This window comes from Thermobia domestica, chromosome 10 (assembly GCF_964235325.1).
Source record: "Thermobia domestica chromosome 10, izTheDome1.hap1.1, whole genome shotgun sequence".
In the NCBI taxonomy this organism is placed as follows: Eukaryota; Metazoa; Arthropoda; class Insecta; order Zygentoma; family Lepismatidae; genus Thermobia; species Thermobia domestica.
This window is the reverse complement of record NC_137463.1, coordinates 219102456-219123939: the sequence shown is the minus strand read 5'-3', so window position 1 is coordinate 219123939 and position 21484 is coordinate 219102456. Positions and strand designations below refer to the sequence as shown.

The window sequence follows — 21484 nt, the reverse complement described above, 5'->3', positions numbered from 1 at the left end:
CTTCAAAACAAATAAAAATATTCGAAAAGCAGAAACGTAGTGAACTAGACAATACGATTTTGCACGTGATACCTTTACCACAACTCACCTATCTGCTTTTGGTGTGCCGCTATTTACAGAAACCGTAAAAAAATGCTAAATTTATCTACAGTTGCAAATCGAAAGCAGATAGGTGAGTTGTGATAACGGTATCACATGCCAAATCGTATTGTCTAGTTCACTACGTTTCTGCTTTTCGAATATTTTTATTTGTTTTGAAGATATTACAGAAAAACTCTAAAATTAGCGGTAGTATAGTTTCGCTGTAGTGAAGACCCTTAAGGAAATACAAAGTTTTAAAGGAACAAAAATAGTTTAATTTTATCAAAATATTGCAGTTATTATCAAAATAAGTTTTGATGGTTGCTGAAGTTAGTTTATCGAACTGGAAACCTTATACGAGTATCTAATTATGTACATGTGTTACAAATAAAACAGCAATACCTGCGTTTGTTGCTGTTTTATCCTTAATATCTTAAAAATGGGGTGTTCTCAATATTCACATCATAAACTCATACATCGGTGAGATATTCGCTCTTGCGTGACTCGTATTAGTGAAAGATTTGCATATACCAAGATCATAGACTAGACCAAATACAGGACCAATAGTATAAACGTACTGCCAAAAAAAAATTCAAGATCAACACTCAGTGAACACTTTTCAAAACACTAGTTTTATTTGTTGGACGACCAGCGCAGCATGCACAATTTTGTGTGAAACTACATAGCATATATTTGTCTTTATTTATTTATTTATTTATTAAAATATTTTTTTTAAAAAATATGTGAGAATATCTTGTATCTTACTTCTTTTAAATGTATAGTAGTTTTTAAACCGACTTCAGAAAAAGGATCAGGTTATCGATAAGACTCGTTTATACACGAAGGTTATCTAGAAAATAAAAACCCTTTAGTTATACAAAATAAAAAAAACACAATATTACTTGGAGAAAACAATTCTGTTACATACCTGAAGTTTATTTTATTTCTGTACATAATTATCACCCTCATTTAAACATTTGTCGTATGTGTTCACGCGCTTCAGAATCCCCATGTTATACTAATCCATGCTGCTGCTAATCCATTGAGCCAGGTGGCCACTGCATTCAAACAAAAGTGAAATTTTTGATCATCCACCGTATAATCCGGACCTTGCTCCTAGCGATTTCCACCTTTTCCCTCTGCTAAAAGAGTTTCTGAGAGATCAATGTTTTGAAGTGCTGAAGAGTTGGAGAACACAGTGATCACCTGACTTACTGGATTGCAGCAGTAGAGTATAACATGGGAATTCTGAAGTGCGTGAACAGATACGATAAATGTTTAAATGAAGGTAATAATTATGTACAGAAATGGAATAAGCTTCAGGTATGTAACAGAATTGTTTTCTCCAATATTGTGTTTTTCATTTTGTATAAGTAAACGGTCTGTATTTTATGGATGACCCTCGTATATGTTGTGGGGATGTTCACGCACAACTTCAACATACGTACACCAGTATGAAGTTGGTTAATATTGCTTCTTTAGAAAGTGGTTATACTTTTGTTAAACTTCCTAATTATTTATATATGTATTACTTTTCATATTGTATATGCTTATTTGCTCTTATCGTTACTTCACTATTATTTTTAAATTTTATTTCTTTTAAAAAAAATCTTAGTGACAAGGGTTAGATGTTACAACAGTCTTGCCTTAAGTCTTTACTACAGAAAAGTTAAACTACTGCTAATTTTAGAGTTTTTCTGTAATATCTTCTAAACAAATACAAATATTCGAAAAACAAAAACGTACTGCACTATACAATATTATTTTGCATGTGATAACCGTTATCACAATTCATCTATCTGCTTTCGATTTGCAACTGTCGATATATTTAGCATTGTTTGCGGGTTGTGTAAATAGCGGAATACCAAAAGCAGATAGGTGAATTGTCTAGTTCACTACGTTTCTGCTTTTCGAATATTTTTATTTGTTTTGAAGATATTACAGAAAAACTAAAATTAGCGGTAGTTTAATTTCGCTGTAGTGAAGACCCTTAATCTCACCTGCTGTAATAAAGATATTTGAATTTGATATATCCTGTTCTAATTCTAAACGGCTCGTATATCAGTTTCTTAAGAGCACAACAATCCTTTACCACAATCAAACCTTCTTCATTACTTCCTTCAGGATATAACGAGGAACTATATAATTAGTATCGTGTACCAAACGTTGTGAGTGTCATCAAGTCTAGGAGGCTGAGGTGCGGAGGCCATGTAGCCAGAATGGAAGAAAGTAGGAACACTTTCAAAGTTTTAACTGGAAACCCAATCGGAAAACGACCATTAGGAAGGCCTAGGCGCAGATAGGACGACAATATTACGATAGATCTTGCAGAAATAGGAATACGAAGTAGAAACTGCATTAAGTTGCCTAAGGACAGAAGTCAATGGAGGGCTTTTGTGAACTCGGCATTGACTTTCAGGATTCCATAGGCTATAGAGTTAGTTACTTCTTTTATTATTATTATTATTTATTTGATGTCTACATGCTGAGTGTACATGACAGACAATTATTGCACACTCTTTTCCAAGATATTCATGAAGGATCATAATTGATGGATTCTATGTATATATAATTTTAGTATTTAATAATAATAATAATAATAATAATAATAATAATAATAATAATAATAATAATAATAATAATAATAATAATATATTGGTTATTGTTGCGTTACTTTCAGTCAGCAGAACAATAAGGGATTTTTTACAACAGGATAAAACGTACTTATTTGGGGATAAAATTATCTCGCACAGTGTAGTTTGAAGATTGTGTCCACGTAATGACATCCCCAGCGATGCTTCTGTTTCGTTACAAAAGTAGCGCCTAAATTTTCCCGTCATCTTCCCGAAACATTCGAACATTGTGTAGACTATCTCTATTTTAGCCTATGCAATATTTACATTTATGACTAATGTATTCACTGTATAATGTAGTGCTCTCAACGAGTCGGGTTGGGTCGGGTTGAAGACCGACCCGACCAGTGGCCCGAATTGACTGACCCGAGCTGACCCGACCCGAGTAGCCTGACCCGACAACCCAACCCGAGCTGACCCTACGCGAACCGACCCAACCCGTAACCCGACCCGTTTGAGAGCACTAGTATAATGTGTAAAATCAGCTCCTTATTTATATATTGTGCGCCCCTGTGTCCTAAAAATTTTCCACCCCCGTAAACGACCAATTTTAGAGTTGAATTTATAGTTGTTGGGGTTGCTGAGATTAATAGTTACAGTTTGAATCCAATTCAACTTCAAGTTCGTACTCCGCTTCCCAGGAAGGGGGCGAGATTTTAAAAGTAATCGAAAATGACAGATACTAGTGTTGAATTCATAGTTTTCGAGGTCGCTGAGTTTAACGGTATCAGTTTTCATGATGTTCAAGTTCAAGTTTACACCTCTGGATGGAGACAGGAGAGGATAAGTAATAATATAAGCTAGCTAATTAGTAACTACTGTAATTAGAGCGAATTAAACACATTAACATATTTTCTCGCGCTTGTGCGAGACTCTACGGGTTGCTAGTTTTAAATATTACTTTATTGTGAATCTTTAAAAAATCCTGAGGGCCGCGGTGGTTCAGTGGTAGAGCGTTCACCTCTGGTGCATGGGATCCTTGTTTCGATTCCAGCTCGCGCCAAGTGAACTTTCTGGTGGACAAACACCGTGTTCGTAAGTTTACCCGGGATTGTCTCGTTTCCTCCCACTTTCTTCATTCCACCATTTAATTCATCGTCATCATCACTGTCTCCTTTAGCCTAGCCAGCATAACCGTGGGAAGTAAAACTTAAAGATTTCATTTTATTTTATTTTAAAAATTCAAAATTTTATCGACCCCTAAATTCTGCCGCCCCGTGCTCGAGCACAGAATAGCAGTTACATAAATACGGGCCTGTATACAATTATCACGTGATCTGTGAGCAGGAGCGCACCCAGACCTCCCTCCCAAAATTTCGTAACTCCAGTAACATTTATTGACTTTTTAACAGAACTATATTTGTTTAACAGAGAAATTATTCATATAGTCTAATGATTTTATTTTACGTCCTATTTGTACTCTTGTTATAACAATAATTTAGTTCTATCATTTTTTCTAAAAATATACATAGCTGGCAGTAATTAACAATTACTTATCGTCTTTTCGAGTGCGGAATAAGGTAGGTTTAATATTATACAGATGTATTGGATCCCTCCCAGACTATTTTGGATTCTTCCCAGTAAACATTTCTGGGTGCACGCTTGTCTGTGGATAAATACATTTGTATAACCTCTCTGCAACGGCCACCTATCATGTATGGACAAATATTCATGTCCGATCGCTGTGTTCGTTATTCAAAGGTTTTACCGTATTTTCACATTCGAATAGCAGAAAAATATTCAAACCGTATAACCAGTAGTCGTTCAAAGATCATAGGAACGCGAAAACACTGCTTTGAGTGACCTACTAAGTTTTTATTCCACATGATTTTACTAGTCTTAAATAAACCATTTGAAAATAACTCAAATTAATAATGTTCAAATTAATATCTGTCTAATCGCTCTATTTTTTAAATGAAATGAAATCTTTAAGTTTTACGTCCCACAGTTATGACGACTAGGCTGGAGACGGTGATCATGAGGAGTGACTGCAATGGTAGAATGAATAAAGTGGGCGAACCCCGACAAAGTCCTTGCATGCGATGTTTGTCCGCCACAAAGTCCACTTGGCGCGATCTGGAATAGTACTACGGACCCCACGTACCAGATGTGAACGCTCTACCACTGAACCACCGCTCTCCTTTTTTTGCGGAAGGGAAAGAAAAGCTTTCAGCTTATATGTTACACTCATGAGTATGACTTGTGACTTACAGTATTAACAGAGATTTAGATATTTACAGTACGTATAATAATGAAATAAATATTCATTATGAATCATGGGAATGAATTTTAAAACGAAATTGGCCAGAGCCTATGTTTTGATAATATCTCAGCATTCGCCTGGTAGGGGCTGAGAAAGGAACCTGGAATATCCTTAGTTGAGATGTCTAAAACTCTAATCTGGAATAATATTCACAACATTACCTAGGTATTATTATTATTTACAGTAAGGCCACTTATTAAAGGATATAAGAAAGATTAAAATAGGATGTTGACGTATGTTTACCCGAATAAAGTTATCATGCTATTTTTCATCGGAAGATGCGTTTTCCTATAAATAGGAAATGGCTGATAAATACTTCCGTTCCGTCGATTTCCGGTTTGTCACTAACACGTTTTATTTCAAGCAAGCTCAAATTTCTGTATCGTAGATAGCTTTTATATTTGCTCTTTTTAATATGGTTAAAATAATATATAAAACTGCACCGGCTATGCATATTCTGATTCTGTAGTGTTTTCTAGTTACTAAATTGGACTAAATAAAAGATTATATCATGTTGTCTATAAAGAATTATGCCTTTGGAGATCAAAATTGATAAGACATTTATCGTTATTTCAAAATAACATTATAAAAACACATATACAGTATATTGTTCGATTATCTTCTGTCGTTTATCCAGCACCATAAATCAATCGATGTAGAACATCTGTTGTTTCTGGTCAAAATACAAATGACACGTGATTTTTAAGGCCTATTTTGAAACCAACTTAATACTATTCAGGAGGTTCTGCAGAGACCGAAACAAACAGTAGTATGATTGCGCCAGACCTGGTCAATACGGTGCTCAATTTCAGACGCATCGTTAGAAATGAATGCGGTCTAGCATTATCAGCGTGGTACAGTATAATACACCCTTTCTGTTGACCAGTTCCGGATTTTTTTTTTTTTTTTAATTGTTAGCTGCACTAGCGCTAGTTGCCAGCAAAACAGGTCCGAGTCTATCGTTTTTTCCTGGTAGCAGCAGCTCGTGATGCACGATACCCTTCCAATCCCACCAAATCTGCAGCATAATCTTCCTGGGCATCTGTGTATGGTAAGCTTTCTCACAGCTTCTCCTCACTCAATACGATCTTTTTGGTATATGGTTGTAGTATGTTATAAACTTTTCATCACTTATGAGCAACTACTTTACAAATAGCTCGAGTTCATTACATTTTATTAGAGATCCGCAAATAGAATTTCGTTCGAGTAAATGTTTGAGTCAGATGTGGCATCCAAATATCGCGCTTCTTTTTGTAGCCAGCTTCTCCAAATGGTTTAATATTGTGTGGTGTTGGACGTTTAGATCCTTGGTGACGTTATGACTGGTTACATGCCGCTCTTGCTCTCTGTAATTGGTTGCCTACTGCAATCTTGAACATCGAAATTTCCATAATGTAAGAGACTGAATCATTTCTGCCCCTTGGCTTTGGTAATGTCTGTTGCCCATAAACAGCACGAATTTCTTCACGATCTAGTGCCGCATTTGCATCTTTATCGAAATAAAATTAAACAGAAGAATGTAGTTTTGCAGAAAGATCACCCATTTTCACGGCGCATTATCTTACGCCTCATTATCAGAATTCCAACGCTCTTACACACTAGATTCAACTGTCAGCTGTCGAATGATGTTAGACCTGAAGCGGTGCCACCAAGGGTGTTATAAAATAGAGGATCTGCATATACAACAAAATCTTGAAGCCATACTTCACAGTTTCGCTACCCCCACTCTGCCCACTCCACCCAATAAGATCGCAATGTTTTGAGCCAACATTCATGGCGGAAACGAAAGTAACCAAACAGACGACGGCGGAATCGAGAGTAGCCAATCATATGTGCCGATGCTCAGTTGTTTTTCGACTTCATTGAGTTAATAGAATGCATATATATGGCCAATCCTCATTTTATACCTAGGTAACATCCTTGGGTGCACTGGCATCTCTATCATGTAAAATTTGGGGGGGACATCAAAGGAAGTGATTTAAATGGTACTACCTAGCCTAACCTATTAACTTCGATTCCATTTGTTACATTTTTGCTTACCTTCAGGGATCCCCTAAGGTATATCAAGAACTCGATTACAATCGTTTCACAGCCTGAATATTAAATTCCAAATAAATATAATATGATGTTCTGTCGTTAATAAATAAATAAATTAAATTAGAATAAAATATTGAATATTTTGTACTTCAAAATATTGGGGGACGCGTCCCCTTCGTCCCCCGCCAGAAACGTCCGTGCTTGGGTGCCACTCATATAGAGTCGGATTAGGAACACTAACATTACTTCGTGTCGTTAAAGCTCAATACTTTTTAGACTACCTAATAAGAAAAATAAAGCCACACAGCGATAGTCTAAGATATGTTTAATTTTGTAAATAATACAAAAGTAGTTTTATGTCTAGAGATATTTGTTGAACTTAGCGTACCTTTTCAACAATTTATGCTGCATGATCAACGACGTGGATCAACAGTTTAAGATGAAGGTGGAATCTGAACCAGCGTAACACGTTCAAATATTTAATGATTTTCTATTGAAAATCGAACCCGGGACATGCACTAAAGGGGACGTAACCACTAGATTAATAGAAGGACATCTCTGTAGAGTTAGCTGCCGCAGATGGTGGCCCCGAAATACAAAATTCACGGAGAAATGAACAGAATCAGACGAAATGTAAGTAGCATAAATGGTCATCAGTTTAGGGTGATTAATTAGAGAGAAAAACGAAGTTAATTTTTGGACTATAATATGAGTTCCTGCATTGATGTGGTATTAAGTAAACAGGCAATAGAGTGTTTCAAACCAACTGTCTTATTAATTAACCTGGGATATGTATATTGCATTAGTGGAGGGAAAATACAGAAATGTAGAGTGGAAACTAATAAGAGGGGTATTGCATCTGAATCAAATGTGGTGAAATGGTGAGAAATTTTGGATATTATCCCATTTTATGGGGGGTATAAGTTCGCAAAATTCACGGAAGAAATATGTTATTTGATTTTTAAATAAAATTATACAAGTAATTAACATATATCGGGTTCTTACCTCTTATATCTACGAGGAAGAATCAAAAGAAATCCGCAAGTATTTGTCCCCACTATTTTCCTGTAAGTAGAATATTTGTTTGTACATTATTTTTCTACGTAGTCTTCTCCCTGTTCAATGCGCTTACACCATCGGATAGGAAATGCTTCGAACCACATAAGGAAAATTCTTTTGGTTGATGTAGCCACTCGCGCACTGCGGATCGGACGTCTTCATCAGACTTGAAATTCTGCCCTCCAATGTGCTCCTTTAATAGACCAAAGGTCTGGAAATCTAGTGGTGCCAAATCTGCTGAGCATTTAGGATGTGGTAGGCACTTGAAGCATAGGTCGTCGATGGTTTTCATGGTTGCAGGAGCAGAATGAGGATGGGCTGTATCCAGGCCCGTGCTGGCCCACCGGGACACCGGGACATGTCCCGGTGCGCCCTCCTAAACATCACATTATATATAAAGGTACATTTTTATATAATAAATTCTTACAGTTGTTATTGGTAAATAACCCATGATAAGTACAGTACGATCTTTACACAAGACGCCCTTGCGAAAACACATCAAAGATAAACGGTTTTATTTTTTCTTCTGTATGGCACAGTCCTGTACAATGAATACATACTGTTACTGTTGGTAAGGAACCCTGAAGAGTACAGTGCGCCCTCTGCATACGGCGCCCTTGCGAAACCACATCAAAGGTAATCGGTTTTGTTTTTATGTATGGCACAGTTCTGTATAATGAATACGTAGTTACTGTTGGTAAAGAACCCGGGAAGGGTACAGTGCGCCCTTTGCAAAGGCGCGCTTGCGGAACCAAATCAAAGATAAACGGTTTTATTCTTCTGTATAGCACAGTTCTGTACAATAAATACATACTGTTACTGTTGCTAAAAAACGTGAAGGGTACAGTGCGCCCTTGTGAAACCACATCAAAGAGAAACGATTTTATTTTGTGTGTGTGTGTGTGTGTGTGGCACAGCTGTGTACAATGAATACATACTGTTACTGTTGGTGAAGAACCCGTGAAGGGTACAGTGCGCCCTTTACGCAAGGCGCCCTTGTCCTGTGATTGTTCCTGTGTGTTTTAGAGCACTATTGGATTAATCAGTGCCTATTCTATTTCTAAAATGTAGCTATATTGATTTATTAGTATGTATTTAGCTTTATTTTGGTTGACAAAAAATTCTTACAAGAACTAAAATTGTTTCTCTAGTAAAAAAAATCACAGTTTAGCTATTGACGTTATTAAACAAAACTTGGGTTTTAATACATAAAATGGCGCCCGTATATATACAGGGTGTAACTTAATGAACATATCAAACTTTAGGAGGTTACTCCTGACACAATATAAAACGAGACGTATACACCAACCTGAGTGAAAACAACCTCCTTTCGACGCCTTGATCACACGAAAATTTGTCGGAAAAAAGTAAAAACAGCCTAACTCTCGAACAAAACATCGGATCGAAGTCGGGTAAAAGAGGATGCCAATTATTTTTAATCGTATATCCCATTAGTGTGCAATCGGATATAATGCAGTAGCGACGCAAGGGTGACTCCCAAATAAACTAGAGTATTCCTTCGAGTATTCTATCAAACGTTGAATGAGGAAAACGAACAACAATCAAGTATAAGATTCCAACAATCAAAAATAGTAGTACATCTTTCAAGTTAGAAAAACACTTCGAACTCGAAAGGCAGAGGGATATACATGTGTGATTGATCTATTTTGTCTCAGCACAGAATAAACTCTCGGTAGAAGAATTTAAATGAAGTCTTTAACTTATCACAGGTGTATCTTCTAGACTAATGGTAATGGATGCCAACTGAACGACTTTGTGTCCAAGTTACGAGTGTGTGAAAATAAAAACAAAAATAACTTTGACCCAAATTAGGTTTAAAACGAGTGTGTTGGACAGTTAGGTGGCATGTAAAAAAACAACATGTAGTAGCGAAAAACAACATGCAGTATCCAAATATGATGAACGAGTGTACAAAAGATTCTCCATAAGACACAGGGATTCCCACATATTGCGTGAATACATATTGGGCAAAAGTAAGCTGCATTAAGATGTTTCCTCCTCGTAATATGCTATTTCGTGGAATTTGATACTTCTGTGCACAGAACCTACAGAAATGGACGAAACACGAGATGTTGTATATGTTGCATAACGATACAAAGAAATGCACTGGGACAGTATACTTAATTTATCCGTTAGATAAATCTTCTTCCAAGGATACTTTCGAGGGGCTTTTTCCTTCTCTTGGAATTGGTAAACCGCCCCTTAATCATGAGCTATGAAAAACTACATTCCTATTGTGAATGTACCAAAATAGTGTAGTAGTGTAGCCTACTTATATTTTGATTTTTTCACTGCTGGAAAAAATTTCTAGAAGAAAATACATGCAACAAGTGGTGGAAAATCTTTTTCGATGTTTTCTATGTACTTTGGAGCTGAATGAAATACCTACACGGAGGAAAGAAAATGTGGCACTTTTGCTTAGCCGTAGCAGAACTTACGGAATTATCGTTCCTTGTGTGCCACTTGCGAGTGGCTTGCAGAAAGCTTATAGCAGTTTTGATGTGGAAGGCATAAATTAGCGTGACCGTGTTGTAGTGGGCATCTGACCCAACTTGTGAGCGATATACAGAGTCCGATACTTTGGCATTACGTGTGGAATTGCTGTATAACAGGATAGAAAGTGTTGCTTACAACGATAGAGTGTTGTGTCCAGGTATTCACGGTCGTGTAAAACTGTAGTCGTTGGTGTTTAAGTGAAATTGATTATATTAATCTGTACGTGCCTGCGCAATGGTAGATTATCCTGTCCACGAGCAGGCAGATATACACCTCATTTATGGAGGTGCAAAGGGAAATAGCCCAGAGGCGAGACGTTTATATCGTGACCATCGCCCTTAAAAGAGAGTAACTGTCCTTCTATTGTTTCCAGGCCTCCATATTCGCCTTCCGGAGATAGGGTCTCTTCAATATCCCCTACTTGAAATCGGAGGAAATTGCACTATGTGGACAGTTGAATTTGAAGACACGTACTGGGAATGATCACAGACCGTCTGAAACTAGCAGTAGCCATGTGTAGGGCGTAAAAATCCACATGCAACTCTAGTGAAAGATCAGCAGAGAGATTTAGTGTGAGCGCGCGTTGCGGTATGGTGGATAATTTTGTGGTAGTACCTTATTTATTACCGGCCTGCCTGTGTAGGAGTATGTATCTTTTATTTTTAAGTAATGTTCTCCCAAAATGGTTAGAACATTTGCCCTTGAAATTAAGACAGCAGATGTGATCCCAGCATGACAGTGCACCTACACATTTTGACAGAAATATGCAGACCTAGCTACATGAAACATTCCTAGATAGTTGGAATTTGAGAGATTGACCTGTGTTCTGACCACCTCGTTCACCCTACCTCACGCCCCTCTATTTCTTATTTGGAAGGTTATGAAACGCCTTTTGTATGCAACACCAGCCACGACAGCCGAAGAACTTGTTGCTCGAGTTAATATAGCTGCGGCAATCATCTCCGAAATTGCAGGTGTGTTTGACCTCACACGGAAAAATTTGCTTTGCCGATGTCATCTTTGCAATGCGGTCAACGGTTGACAATATCAGACAGTGAATTGTTATTCTACACAGCTGTCTTGTGTACACATACTGCATTGCACAAATACTGTACAAAATACTTCTGAGTTTCTCACAGTTATCCTACTTTGTACGAAACAAAATAAATGGGTAGTTCTGTATTTCTTTGTATCATTGTGCAACACGCGCAACAGCTTGCGTTTCGTCGAGTTTCATTGATTCTGTGCTCGAAATTATAATCTTACACTGAGTTACGTATTACGAGAAGGAAACCTTTTAACGCACCTTATTTTTGCCCAAATTGTATTCACATAATTTGTGGAAATCACTGTTATCATGTCAAGAATCATTTGTACTTTCGTTCATCATACATGATCTTTGCCGCCTGACTATCGAAACCTAATCTGGTTCAAAGTTATTTTTCCTATTTTCACACACTCGTAACTTAGACACAAAGCCGTTCACATCCATTACCATTAGCCTAGCAGATATAACTGTAATACGTTTTAAATTCTTCTACCGAGAGTTTATTCTGTGCTGAGACGAAATAGATCAATCACACATGTGTATCTCTCTTTCTTTTGAATTCGAAGTGTTCTAACTTGAACGATGTACTATTACTTTTGATTGTTGAAATCTTGTACTTGATTATTATTCATTTTCCTCATTCAATATTTGATAAAATACTCGAAGGAATACTCCAGTTTCTTTAGGAGTCACCCTTGCACCGCCATTGCACTACATCTGATTGCACACTAATGGGATATATGACTAAAAATAATGGGCATTCCTTTTTGCACAATTTCGATCCGACATTTTGTTTTCGAGTTTGGCCGCTATTACATTTTCTCGAAAGTTTTCTGGTGGTCATTGCTCAGAGGCATTTCTACACCCAGGTTGATCTATACTTTTCGTTTTATCTCGGTACCAGGAGTCACCTCCCGATGTTTCGTATATTAATTAAATTACTATATATATGTATATTAATTAAGTTACTACATATATGTAGTGGCGGATCCAGGATATGATGAAGGGAGGGGCTAAACCATAGTTTGCAGCTTTATCCAGTGTAAAGCAGGATTGAAACCCATTTTATCCAGTGTACCTGAGTGTCAAGGGGGGGCTATAGCTCCTATAGTCCCGCTTTGGTCCATAGATATATATATATATATATATATATATATATATATACGTATTCACCTTTCTATGGGCGCCCTTTTGGTAGACTTGTCCACCGCCCTCGTTAGTACCCCAGCACGGGCCTGGCTGTATCGATGGTTTTCATGTTGAAGGAAAACACGTGTACTCAGCAATCCCCTTCTCTTTGTATGTATTGCTGGATTCAAAGTGGCCCTTGAGAAAATCAGTATAGCTACCTCTAGTCACTGTGGTACGTTGGGGCATGTAGTTTTTCAAAATAGAACCATTGTTATCAGAATAAATTCAACATGACTTTCCCCTGCAGAGACTTGCTGCGAAACTTCTTTGGTTTCTTTAAAGAAGAAAGTCGCCATTCTTTGCTTGCACATTTCTCTCCGGTTGAAAATGGTGCACCTAACTTCCATTTCCGGTGTCTAGGTGAGCTAGAAAATCCTCACCGTTCTCTTAATAATGCCTCAGCACCTCTTGGTATGTGTTAACCTGACGATCTTTCAGTTCCTGCGTCAGCTATCGAGGAAGCAACCTAGTGGACATTTTTCTGTAGCGGAGTTCGTCATGCACTACACATTGTATTGAATCGAAGCTGAGCCAGAATGACATGGGTTGGTTTCCTTCAGTAAGCCGATCTGCTGCCGCTATGGACTCTTCTGTCACAATTCGGTGAGCCTTGATGGGGAACAACAGTCAACAAAATCGTACCTTCTGTGAATTTCTTGCACCACTCGTAGACTTGCCGCATCAACCGGTTTCACCTCTTCACTCTATAAAAATCGAATAATTTCACGTCTTTCCTCCTTGATGTGACTGCGTAGTAGTGCGCGCCATATTGAATCAGCTTTTATTCACTTCCAATCCCATCTACCAGCACTGCTTTGTACTACCAGCTCGTAAAGACGTCAAGTCTGCAAATTCCCAAACGCCTAAAAGAAAAAAAATATAATCGAATTTTCTCCGGTTTTCATTCGATTCTTCCTCGTGTAATAAGGTAGAAATACGAAATGGGAAGTGTGCTACTTACAACATATGCTCTATGAGAAAGAGATGAAAAAGTGAAGTGCTATGTGAAGGCAGTGTACAAAGTGACCATAGAAGTATCGCAAAGCTGTGCCACACACAAGGTATGTGTGTTATACGCTATATAAAGTGATTCTTCTATTGCCCTCGTCTATGAGTAATCCTACCGTCTCTGACGCACCCCTTCGCTGGCGCTCAGGCTCCTGACTTGACATAATTCGTGACCAGGACAAATAGCCTCGTAGGTGACGTCCCCATTAAAATCAAATCAATCAATCAACTTGGTTAGATAGCATTTGTGCCTTTTAGTATTCACCTAGTATAAATTAGTCTGTGTTTATAAGTTGCTCAGTTTTTATGCCGTATGTGCACACGTTGTAGTTGTAATGAATCCTCGTAAAGTCCATCTGCACTCATTAATACTACTATTCCCTTTAAAAAACATTCTAAGGCAGTAAGAGTGCATTTTTCTTCTAAAAGAAGTTCATATTTAATGAATATAACGATCACTTTGTGTGGGAACCTAGTTCAGGAAAGAATTATTTTGGCATGCCTTTTCTAATTACTGATGCCCCAGGGACACGTATTTGATAAGGGGTTCTGCTCTCAAACTCTCCTGTAAAAGTGTGTTTACATATTGCTTATAGTGCTGGTTGGAAACACGAGAAGGTAAGGATATTGATTGGTTTGGTTACTTCTAAATAGTGCGTAGTTTGCAACACTTAACAGTTTGGAAGGTATTTTGCAGTAATACAATATAGATGAATATCTGGTACAAAGGAAATGAAGGGGAAGTAATTCTAAGGTACAATACATTAAAGTACATTAATTCAACGTTGGAAACAGGCAGGCCGGTAGCCAGCCCAAAAATGTAGGGGGGGCGGCTGAAGTTTGGGGGGGGCGATCCAACCATATTATAGTTCATCAACATACTATAGTTCATTTGCAAGCCTACCGTGGAAATTTTAGAGGGGGCCCGCAAATATTTAGGAGGGGCCCGGACCCCCCTAGACCCCCGTAGATACGGGCCTGGAAACAGGTTAATATGGGTTCAATCCGCGATCTCTATCTGCGGAAGATTGACCTTTCTCTAGAGTGTGTTGCATTTTCTCAAGGTAATGGAGCTTTTATTCAATGGCACAAGATTTATAACAAAACGGAGGGATAACTTAACCCCAAAAATCAATTCGTGATTGGATATAGTATACATGAAGCTGCATCAGTTCCCGAAGGAGCAGGACGCCCATACTTTTAGGGATTATTCATTGAGTATGTACGAACTTACAAAGGTGGTAACAAAGCGACTTTTATTTACTTATCGACTGATACGAAAATAAAAAAAGAACGTACCTGTACTTTATATCTGCATGTGTAGTGCCCTTGTACTTTATCTACGACTATGTGTGTGTGGGGGGGGGGGGAATTAACGCATATCGCATGTCTTGTGCACATGGATACTCCTTACTATTGCACTACGTAGAAAATTTATGGTATTTCATGTAGAAGTGGTAATAGAACACAGAAGAAACGCAGATCAGGGGGTTCTCAAACATGTGAAATACCTGATCTCATTAAATCAGAAAGTAGAACCATCAACAAAAAAGATATGGAAAGTATATATATATCATACTTGTGAAATTCTTACAAAATTGAAGCCCGGTTACTCATGAAAGGATTACATAATTTCATTACTGGTTTTGTAGTTAACTACCCTAACACAAAATGTGCGAGCATTCTAGATTTGTTATAAGCTTTATAACAAAATGACAATTACCTGTAATGAATACTTACGGAAAACATGTATTCTCTTCAGCTGCTTTCTTGAAAGAAAACTTCGACAACATAAAAGAGAAAAATTTAGTCTTGCACCGTAAAATACGGCGGATATTATTCAACTTCTTTCCAAATTTGAAAACACTATAAGAAATCATGCTACACACTAACTATACAAAATATCTGCACTAAAAGAATTTTCAGCTGCAATATTGATACATTCAATAATAGATTGCTAACTTTTTCTTTCTTAATCTCAAGTGAAGTTTTATATCTTCAGGTCCAAATCTATCTCCCAGTCATCTGTATCATTGACTTCTGTTACAAGTAATTTTTGGTTATAAAGTAATATTAATATAAAAATTGACAAAATTGAAGGATAATGAAAAATGGTGCGTGCAGTTTTACTATACAGATCCATAATATAAGTAGTAGTGCGAGTAGGAATAAGGGTAGGGGTAGCAGTAGGAGTAGGAACGGGTTAGAAGCCCCGCAGGGGTTCGTTGAGTTTTGTTCTCAACATAAAATGGGCAAATTAAAGATTTCCTCAATTTTTTCTATACACGTTAGAATCTGTGGATCCGTATACAAACTGCACCAAATGGCGGACCCATCTTAGTCCTTCGGTTGCCAATGAGGGCAAAATAAGTAAACTCTGGTTTATTCTGTGATCTGTTACCACAATGTTACTATCACAGACAGATAGACATTCTTAATCTAGCTCTACAATACTGTTTTAAAAAAGTAGCGGTAGTATCCCAGTTTAGGTATCAATACTTGATTTCAAGAATTGTTTCTTTCTTCTTTAAGAACGACAGTACAAAAAATACAAACTAATTGTGCTAGTTGACCACTAAATAGCATGAATTCTATCTAACCAAGGCAGAGCAGAGCGAAGCTGGTGAGTCCGTGCGTTAGCGTAGGTGTGCGTCCGAAGATAAAAAGGCGTGTCAGTGACTTAGATGTGTGCGTGAGCATGGATAGTGGAGGCACAGATTCCTTATGTTACTAAATAGCTTACGTTTCCGACAGTTTCATTGTTACTGATTAATTATGACTTAACACTGCATTGATATAGGAAGTGAGTTAATGCTGCATTTTTTAATTATTATTACATGCTTAAAAGCATACAATTTGGATTACAGTTTTTAACTTATTAGGGATATCAGAGCTAAGATTCCCACACATTTTAATTGCTTATTTCTTTTGAAATAACACTCGGATATTTCTTTTGCAAAATTATGGTTGCCTAACCGGGATAGCACTAAAAAAGCAATAACTTTTTTATATATAGTGTAAATTGATGAGTATTGTTAAATGTTGATGCGCTGAAATTTATGTTAAAATGCCGAGAACATTTTTTGTGCAGATAGACCATGGGTAGAGGCAAGGGCGCCCATGTTATGGTTTCCAAGGGGGGCAAATATAAACAACGTTTCAAATATAGTTTCAAATTTTGCTGTAACTAAAGTAAAAATTCTATTGGGTTTTCGGTATTCCCAAGTACAATTTCCTCTTAGGGGGGAGGGGCGAGCGCCTTCTTGGCTCCTGTGATGGGCGCCCTTGGGTAGAGGTCTGCGCAGATGCAAATATCCTTATCATTGTAGCTTATCACAGATATATAATATTTTAATTCATGTGCGGATGGCGGATAAAAATGTAGATGCTTGTGAAAAGAAGAATTTTAGTGGTCATTCTTCTAAGCACTATTAATTATTTACTTTTTTGTAATAAAGTATGAATATCCTTTCGGGACAAATAACCACCAAAATAAAATTGAGTTTCGTTAATTATTTCCCCTCTTTCTCTGCCTTTTAACCCTACAATCAATCATATGGCAGTGTATGAGATCTTATGGCTTATTCTTCTTTCTGGAGATTCTTTGCCCTCCATTGTGTCTTTGAGTTCTGAGCAAATAAAACATATTTAATCTAAAATCAGTTGACAGATATGGTATACCAGCTTGACAATTTTCTTGTCAGAATTCTCCATTTGATGCAATCTTACGTAGATACGGTTTCCATTAATATCGTGTTTCTGATTGCATGCATTTTACTGATATTTAGTGTAGTTGACTTACCATAGGATGAGATAGTATTGAATGTTTAGCTCGAATTTTATTATAATGTTATAGGATTCACGAAACTATAAGTAGATACTTACAATTGTTATATTATTATAGTAACAACTATTTTTGAAATTGTAATTGTCATAGAAGAAAAAAGTTTATAAATTTTGTTATCTTATTATCTGCGTGGAGCGTAACACAACGCAAAAATAAATTAGAACAGTTCCGCCTTATGCAGAGTTGTTTTGACATATGATTAGTGTCATACTATAGGCCTGACTGCTGCAGGAATCATGTTAGTCGAACTCTTTAGTATGGCACTAATCTGTGTCAGATCGACTCTGCATAAGGCCCGTTATGTATGCTATCGCAAACTAAAACGCAGATATGACCTCCCTCAAGAGCTACCACTAGATTTGAAGAATGTGAAACCAGACAATGGTATAATTTTAAGCTATATTCAAATATCTTCGGCTCTTCGTAAGCAATCTAGAAAAATTACACATGGACATAGAGACTATCGATATCCATAAGCATTATCATTATCACCAATGTTGTGAATAATGCAGTGTTGTCAACTCGGTTTGTATTTCAAAGGCCGTGTGTCAAATTATTGTTTATACAGGTCAACAAAAATAAATGTGTAATACGTAGTAGTGTTGTAAACTTTAAGAGTAATTGGGAAAAATTAAATTCTTCAGATTAACACCCCCAAGATTAAGCTCTTTAGGCTCGGAGACGGATGATTAAGACAAATGAATGATGATAGAAGAATTTGGGAGGAAACGGGAGTGTCTCGTCAAAATCCTTGGACAAATGGTGTTCATCACAAATTTACTTAGTCAGGGATCAAACCAGGCACCCCACACGCAAGATTTTATTTGAAAAGATTTTCAATTCGGCGTCCCTTTCAGCAGCGAGGCTATATGATAGGTAAACCTACAGCTTAACGTAGAATCCGAATCACATGAGCTCATGCCGGGAATTGAACCCGGGTCTCCCATTCCAAAGGCGCGTACGCCAACCACTTAAACATGAAGGAGCTCTCCACCCATCAGAGGTAAGCCCTCTGCCACTAAGCCAACGTGACCCTCTAGTAATTAGAAGAGATTCATTGTTCCAGCCTTGATCAAAAGATACCAAAATGTATTAGCAAAATTGATAGATCCTCATTGAAGCAAGTACGAGAAAGGACTATTATAACCAAAATTTACTAAACAGTATTGTCAGAATACAAATATGATTAATAAAAGTGTATAGATGCAAAATAATTCATTTTTATGTTTGGGCTACAAATAGTTCAAATCCGGTACTTTTGGAGCCAACCTCCCTACTTTTTAATCTTCTGATCTGGCAACACTGAAAGAGACTACAATTAGATCCTAAGAAATGTATGAAGAACCATCACGAAAGCATGTTCTTTCAAATAATAAAAAAGAATCATCAAAATAGTTAAATCTATATTGAAGTTATGTGTGAGCATATCCACAACATATATAGTACATACATATAGGAGAAAATTCGTAATATCGCTATATGTTGTATTAGCAGCTACCACAGCATAACATAGAGTTTGACAATTTGACTTCACATCTTCCCTGTTGCAAAAAGATGTGTAGACACAATAAATCTTCTAGCTCCATGCATGGTTATGTCGTGGTAGGTGGCTGATAATATATCACGATATTACCAACTTTTACCTTTTATATAAACTGGTCAAATTGAGTACCTCCTCCTTACTTTCAAATCGGTTAAAAAACTAGAAGTTAAAATTTTATTCTACGTTTCTTCATAGAGCCTAATTTTCAGTACAAACGATAGGAATGGCGAAAGAAGCCTTTAGAAGGAAGACAAGTCTGTTTTGTGTGACCTTGAATAATAAAGAGTTAAGAAAGAGACTCATAAAATGCTTCGTGTGGAGTGTTAATATTGTATGAGGCAGAAACATGGAAATTACCCCAAAATGATGAACAACGGCTGGAAGCTTTCAAAATGTGAGTGTGGAAAAGAATGGAGAGAATTAGTTGGGTCGAGAGGAAAACGAATGAGAGGGTGTTAGAAATGGTAGGGGAACAATTTTTGATATTATTGAAAAGAGGCAGAGAAACTGGATGGGACTTCGCTTAAGGGGGCAGACTACTGAATATTTGTCAAAAGCTAAAAAATTTTCTTTTGCCAGTTTTTCGTAAGTGAAAAGAGATAATGAAATGTAACTTACCACAGTAATAGATAATGTTATTCTACACCCGAAACTACGAATCGGAAGAATTTTTAGTGTTGCCATCCATAGAAATTACAATGTGACCAGAATTTGAATTACCCAAAAATCTAGGTTATGGCAGCGACTAGAAAAATGAACTCAACACCAATTGATGACTTATCATGTTATCTGTATTCCTTCTTAACTACTTTTTAAATAATGTTTGTATTTATTTTGTAATAAAGAGTGCAAAATAAATATTTTTTTAATAAACAGTAGAATTAAAATACAAATATTAGCTTTTCAAAAAGTAATTAACAAGGAACACAGACAACATGATAAGTCATCAACTGCCGTTGAGTTCATCTTTCTAGTCACTGCCTGGATTTTTGGGTAATTCAAATTCTGGTCAGACTGTAATTTCTATGCATGGCAACACTGAAAATTCTTCCGATTCGTATTTTATCGGGTGTAGAATAACATTATCTATTACTGTGGTAAGTTACATTTCATTATCACTTTTCACTTACGAAAAACTGGCAAAAGAAAAATTTTTAGCTTTTGAAAAATATTTAGTAGTCTGCCCCCTTAAGAAGGCAGAACTGTATCACGAGGGACGTGCTAGAGCGTATGGTGGCAGGAAAGAGAGGGAGGGGCGAAGAAGGTTACAATTGATGGACGATATCAAAACAGAAAAATCGTACGTGAAGACGAAGAGGTTAGCGGAGAGCATGGAAGATTCTCAGTTGCGGCAAGTGACTTGATGGTGATGATGATGATATTCAAATTGCTCTCCTCAAGTGATCGATTCTGATACGACGCTTGAGAAATATTCAGGTGCCTATGGACTGAAAATAATTACACTTTCCTTTACATTTAATTCTTTCAATGGATAAAACCAACCTGACGTCTCCATCTTTGTTGTACTTTCTTTAAAATACAAACTATACTTTAATTTTTAAGAATTTAAATTCTCACAACTTAAGCAGAAAAATACACATTACTTACGATTTTCTCAAACCCCAGTGTCAAGATCGTTGACAGCAAGCAGCTCGGCCTTCTTACACTACACATGGACTACTGATAGAGGTAAACACAGAACTCGTGCATCCATGAGGCATTGTCAAGGACGACCATTCTCTTTCTCTTTTTTTGCCACTTCCAAGGTCAGAATAAACTTCCTAACTCTGGAGCCATTGAAATAATATGGCAATCAAGTTTTTCATTTCTGACGACAAAGTTAGAATGATGTAAGAAGAGACTTTACACAATACTTGATTTTCTTAGTGTTCCGAATATTTTAATCACCATTTTTCTCACAATTAATTATATGTCAGATTTACATTGTAATTTACACAATCTCTGTGATCAGTGGAATCCGAACTATCATTTGCACGTTTGGGTTTAATATTTTTTCTCTTTTTTCTTTCTTAGTTTCATTCATGAGCAGTGGCGACTCTTCAGGGAAATCACAATAAAAAATTCAATTTTATAGCTACAAACTAAGGGAAGAAAATTTGCCAAATGCATTACCTTTTCTCATACAAGAGTTAGTATCTTAAGTGAGCTTTCTTCCCTTAGTTTGTACCAATAAAAATTAAAATTGTATCGCTACAAGCTAAGGAAAGAAATTTTGCCAAATGTACTAGCATTTCCA

At 36.9% G+C, this 21484-nt stretch overlaps 1 protein-coding gene across 2 annotated transcripts in view; it reads right to left on the bottom strand.

Annotated features, from left to right (window-relative positions):
* LOC145662997 (fatty-acid amide hydrolase 2-A-like) overlaps positions 1-20978 on the bottom strand; it is a 124387-nt gene extending 103409 nt beyond the window's left edge. Inside the window, exon 1 of one of the 2 annotated variants that reach the window (XM_081729108.1) lies at positions 20836-20978. Coding sequence is in view for 1 of the 2 variants with exons in the window: in XM_081729107.1 (XP_081585233.1) it covers positions 15578-15717 (140 nt within the window). In the remaining variant the exon portion in view is untranslated. Of the gene's footprint in view, positions 1-15577; positions 15803-20835 lie in introns of those variants that run through there. The other variant, XM_081729107.1, reaches the window with a different exon arrangement.
* Between the last annotated feature and the right edge of the window lie 506 nt (positions 20979-21484).